This window comes from Halichoerus grypus, chromosome 8 (assembly GCF_964656455.1).
Source record: "Halichoerus grypus chromosome 8, mHalGry1.hap1.1, whole genome shotgun sequence".
Lineage (NCBI taxonomy): Eukaryota > Metazoa > Chordata > Mammalia > Carnivora > Phocidae > Halichoerus > Halichoerus grypus.
This window is the reverse complement of record NC_135719.1, coordinates 41,303,713-41,308,830: the sequence shown is the minus strand read 5'-3', so window position 1 is coordinate 41,308,830 and position 5,118 is coordinate 41,303,713. Positions and strand designations below refer to the sequence as shown.

The 5,118-nt window shown below is 60.9% G+C and overlaps 1 protein-coding gene across 1 annotated transcript; it reads left to right on the top strand.

Annotated features, from left to right (window-relative positions):
* The first annotated feature begins 1,706 nt into the window (after positions 1 to 1,706).
* ISLR (immunoglobulin superfamily containing leucine rich repeat) lies at positions 1,707 to 4,809 on the top strand. The gene is made up of 2 exons (XM_036080437.2): positions 1,707 to 1,993; positions 2,795 to 4,809. The coding sequence occupies exon 2, from the start codon at positions 2,803 to 2,805 to the stop codon at positions 4,081 to 4,083; it is 1,281 nt and encodes a 426-aa protein (XP_035936330.1). The 5' UTR covers positions 1,707 to 1,993; positions 2,795 to 2,802; the 3' UTR covers positions 4,084 to 4,809.
* The last annotated feature ends 309 nt before the right edge of the window (positions 4,810 to 5,118 follow it).

The window sequence follows — 5,118 nt, the reverse complement described above, 5'->3', positions numbered from 1 at the left end:
GACTGACACTGAAGTTGCTGATTCTCCCCTCTGGTATATTGAACTCTGGATGTGTGTGCATCCAGCCTCTAGTGGATCCCCCCAAATTCTCCAGCACAATAACAGTGATGCCAGACAAGGCTTTGCCTGCAGTGGGACGGACCTCAGACTTCTAGAATATTCTCTGAGTTGGGTATCAGACTGGGGTGTTTTGCAGGGGGCACACTGTGCTTGCCAGGACTTCTGCAGCCTCACTTGGTGACAGGGGAATGGGGGTGTGATGAGCTTCGATGAGGGCTCCCCGGGGATGCTTTTAGCCAAAGACGATACTGTTTGTCTTGGTCCTGCCAGGAGGGTAAGTTGAGTCCTGAGCAGAATTCAGCCAGGTGTACAGACAGGAGGAGAAGGAAGGTTTTGGGAGAGGAGCTGAGGGGTTATGAGTAGGCTTATGGCGTAGAGGGCAAAATTACGTAGTCTACAAAGTGCTTTTCGGGGACTCTCCCATCTTTTGGTTTCTCCTCTGGCTCTCTTGTTTTGGGCCTCTTTCTCCTCCCCATTCCCACTCCTCTGGGCCCTCCTGGGTGGGGAGAAAGATCAGATACCCTCACCCTGGAGGCATATGTCCCTTCCACACAGTTAGTGTGGGAACAGTGCAGCCCAGAGAGCGGTGCCACCCCCCCTCCCCCGCCCCAGGACATGCAACACCAGTGGTGGGATTTCAAGCACTGTGGGAGGACACAGAGAGAATATTCTGGAAGGAGTGCGGCCCTCAACCTCACCCCTGCCTGTCAGGTGGGCAGTCCTGGGTAATGGAACTTTGTCTCTGAGCCTGGGTATCTCAGAATCCCAGCCAGGGAAACTGAAGCCTGAGCCGGTCCTGTCCTGAGCTTCCTGCTATGGGGTTCAGAACCTTGTCACCCCTCCGCCTGCTTCCCTGATCCCTCCCCACCCAGCGCAGTGGGGAGCCGAGTCTGCCGCCTGGGTGCCTTGGGACCTCTCTGGACAACATGTGTTGAGAGCCGCCTGGCCTCGGAGCCAGCAGGCAGGCCTGACACAGACGAGGAAGATGTGTTTTCTTACAAAAACAGAACTAACATCTTGGTTTCTTACTGAGGTGTTGGAGCCTGGCGGGCTTTTCACACACTCTGGCCTTCTCAGCTTTTCATTGAAACACACCATCACCCCCACAGACACATGGACACAAAGACACACACTTCTACACACCGACACACACACCCCCCCCGCCACATACGCACGCAGACTCAATCTACCTGGACAAACGCAGAGACAACACCCAAAGACACAGTCTCACGCCTACACAAACACAATTCAAACACTCACAAACACACAAATTCACACACGCGGTCTTACACCTACATCTGCACAAACACACAAACTTATCCACACATCGAAACGTCACACACATGTGCACGCATGACCACTCATACGGCCCCAGCTTGGAGAAGTTTCCCCCCGCCTCCCCTTTTCTCTTGTTTGAAGTGCGGTTAAAAGTTTCCCACCTTCCATGAGATTCGATTCTTACTCTTCGCTCCATAAAAATCCTTCCAGCCCCATCTTCTATTGGGTCCTATCCAGCTAGTGCTGTGTCTTTAAGGAAGTTGAAGCTGCTAAAAGTGAGTGAGAGAGAGGGAAAAAAAAGAAAAAAATTGGCATCTTTTCCCCCTCAAGTTTCTGGTGTCACTTATGAAACACGGGTCCTTGCTGCTGCAGAGAAGAAGTTGTTTTGCTAGAAGGAGGGAGTGTCCAGGCTGCCTGGGCTCCCTTCCTGCAGCCTCCTCTCAGCGGGGCCCCAGGCACCCTGTCCGGGGAAGGGCGGGCACAGGCGAGCAACTTGACGGTGGGACAGGAACCAGGCTGCCCCTTCCTCCAGCCTCCTCATCCTCCCTCGGGCACCCTGGGCCCTGCAGCCTGTCCTGGGCTGACTCTGTCCTTTGTTGCTCTTTGGTTCCATCTTAGGAGAGGATCCACTTGGCTAAGAAAGAGTAGTTTGAAGGTAAGCCAGCGGGAAAGGGGGAGGCCTGCTGGGCACAGGGGCTGGACTGCCTGGTACTTTCCTGTCGGTTCGGGGTGCTAGGGACAATCCCTTGTTTGGATCTGGGCACGGGGCGTCTGCCCCGCCAGCAACCGCATCCCCGGAAATCCCAACAGCATTTGGGCTGAGCCGCTGGCCTCGCCCAAGCCAGCTGAGAGGTCCTGGCGGGGCTTTATTTAGGCAGCTGCCTGGCGCAGTTTGAACAGAACAGGCCACGGGTGTGATTCCATAGAAAGGGTTTGGTGTCTGCCGTGGTCATAGCCCGTAGGAGCAGGAGGGGGGAGGATGGGGTGGATGGGGGTGGTGTGCACTGCACAAGGGGCCTTGTCTGGGCCGGGGCAAAGCATACCTATGGGGGGCTCCGGTGGGAGGGACTGCGGCCAGGATGTGGGAGGGCAGGAGGGAGGTTCTGCGGAGTGCTGGGGGAGGGGGCGGCTGAAAACGGATTTCAAGTCATAAAGTCAGCTCGGAGCTGGCCGAGGCAGGGAGAGCTCTCTGCTCAGAGGAGGCGCTGGGGTCCTCTTCCGTCCCGTCTTCGCCTCTTCTGGCTGCATGACCTCGGGCAAGTCCTGGCCCTTCTTTGGGCCTCGGTTTCCCCTTCTGTAGAATGGGCTGCGGGCTAAGGTGGTGCTGGGTCTTAGCTGGATTCTGTGGGGCAGGACCTTCTGATGGGGAAGAGCCCTGTCTGGCTGGGGTCCTGAGAGGGACGAGTGCCTCGCGTGGGTCCTTAGGGTCACCTTGGCGGCATGCCCTTCTCTGCAGGAGGTAGGATGCAGGAGCTACGTCTGCTGTGCTGGGCGGTCCTCCTGGGCCTGGCGCAGGCCTGTCCTGAGCCCTGCGACTGTGGGGAGAAGTACGGCTTCCAGATCGCCGACTGCGCCTACCGCGACCTGGAGGCCGTGCCCCCCGGCTTCCCGGCCCACGTGACCACGCTGAGCCTGTCAGCCAACCGGCTGCCGAGCTTGCCAGAGGGGGCCTTCCGGGAGGTGCCCCTGCTGCAGTCGCTGTGGCTGGCGCACAACGAGATCCGCGCGGTGGCCGCCGGCGCCCTGGCCCCACTGGGCAATCTCAAGAGCCTGGACCTCAGCCACAACCTCATCTCTGACTTTGCCTGGAGCGACCTGCACAACCTCAGTGCCCTCCAGTTGCTCAAGATGGACAGCAACGAGCTGACCTTCATCCCCCGGGACGCCTTCCGCAGCCTCCGCACCCTGCGCTCACTGCAGCTCAACCACAACCGCCTGCACACGCTGGCCGAGGGCACCTTCGCGCCGCTCACCGCGCTGTCCCACCTGCAGATCAACGATAACCCCTTCGACTGCACCTGCGGCATCGTGTGGTTCAAGACGTGGGCCCTGACCACGGCCGTGTCCATCCCGGAGCAGGACAACATCACCTGCGCGTCGCCCCACGTGCTCAAGGGCACACCGCTGAGCCGCCTGCTGCCGCTGCCCTGCTCGGCGCCCTCCGTGCAGCTCACCTACCAGCCCAGCCAGGACGGCGCCGAGCTGCGGCCTGGCTTCGTGCTGGCCCTCCACTGCGACGTGGATGGGCAACCGGCGCCCCAGCTTCACTGGCACATCCAGACGCCGGGCGGCACCGTGGAGATCGCCAGCCCCAACGTGGCTGCCGACGGGCTGGCCCTGCCCGGGGCCCCGGCCAGCCGGCCGCGCTTCCGGGCCTTTGCCAACGGCAGCCTGCTCATCCCCGACTTCGGCAAGCTGGAGGAGGGCACCTACAGCTGCCTGGCCACCAACGAGCTGGGCAGTGCGGAGAGCTCGGTGAACGTGGCGCTGGCCACACCTGGGGAGGGCGGCGAGGATGCGCTGGGGCGCAGGTTCCACGGCAAAGCGGCCGAGGGGAAGGGCTGCTACACGGTGGACAACGAGGTGCAGCCCTCGGGTCCGGAGGACAACGTTGTCATCATCTACCTCAGCCGCGCTGGGGGCCCCGAGGCTGCAGCAGCGGGAGAAGGGGGCCCTGGGCAGCGACCCCCCGGCCTGCTCCTGCTAGGCCAGAGCCTCCTCCTCGCCTTCCTCACTTCCTTCTAGCCTGCCCCCACGCCCCCACCCTGGGCCGGGCTGGAGCAACGCCAGGGCCTCCCTGACCCCCCCCCCGACATCACAGATGTCCCTTGTAAGTGACGCAGGGGGCTGAGGGTGGCAACTCCCAAGCCTGCTTGGGGGACTTCGAGTCTTCCTACCTCCCTTCTCATCTCTTCTGGAACACTCACCACCCCCAACTTCTAAACTTGCTCAAAGCTAGTGACTAGAACAGAACCTGATTCCACACTCACCGTCACAGTGCTGATTGCTGCCAGCCACCCTGCCCTTGCTCCCCTGTCAGGGCCGTGCCCTAACCAACTGGGCGAAGCCTCACCGATGGCGTTCCAGACACTGGGACCGACAAGCTGGCAAAGGCTGGGGGCACGGGGCTGGGGCTGGGGGCTCGGCAGGGAGGGACCCTGAAGCAGACAGGGCACGGGGGGAGGAATAGGGTCTAGGGGCAGTGGTTGGCATGGCTCTGGGCTCTTGGTGACCTGCTTGAGCTCCTGCTGCCTCTTGGCATTCTCTGATGATCTGGGGGCTCAGGAATCAGTGCCCTCATCTCAGACAGGACTGGAGGATCCAGGATGGCCTGCATCTTTTCCCGCCCTGTGCCCCTCCACCCTGGACAGCTGTCCTGCCTTTTCTCCAAGTACGCATCTGTAGCCTGCCCCTCCAAAGAGGCTGGCCATCCCAGGGGCGGCCGAGAAATAAACAGCATTTCTGATGCTCGCTTTGTGTCTGCCTGGCGTTTTGTCTGAATCTAGGACCCCTCCTTACCACCCCGGTTGGGATAGGATAGGGCGCTGGAGAGTCAGGACGCCCAGGCTGCCTGTCCACACGTGGTGGGGCCCGCGAGGCACACACAGACTGTGTAGCAGGCAGCACGAAAGGGGTGGGCCGGGGGCCGGGGGCTGGGGGCTGGGCCTTGAGCTGAGCTGAACCGCAGATGTTCTCTCTCTTCAAACTAGCCCACAGGACAAATGGGGGTGCAGGCCTGACAACCATTACAGAGGCTTCCCTGGGGTCCTGGTGGCCCTG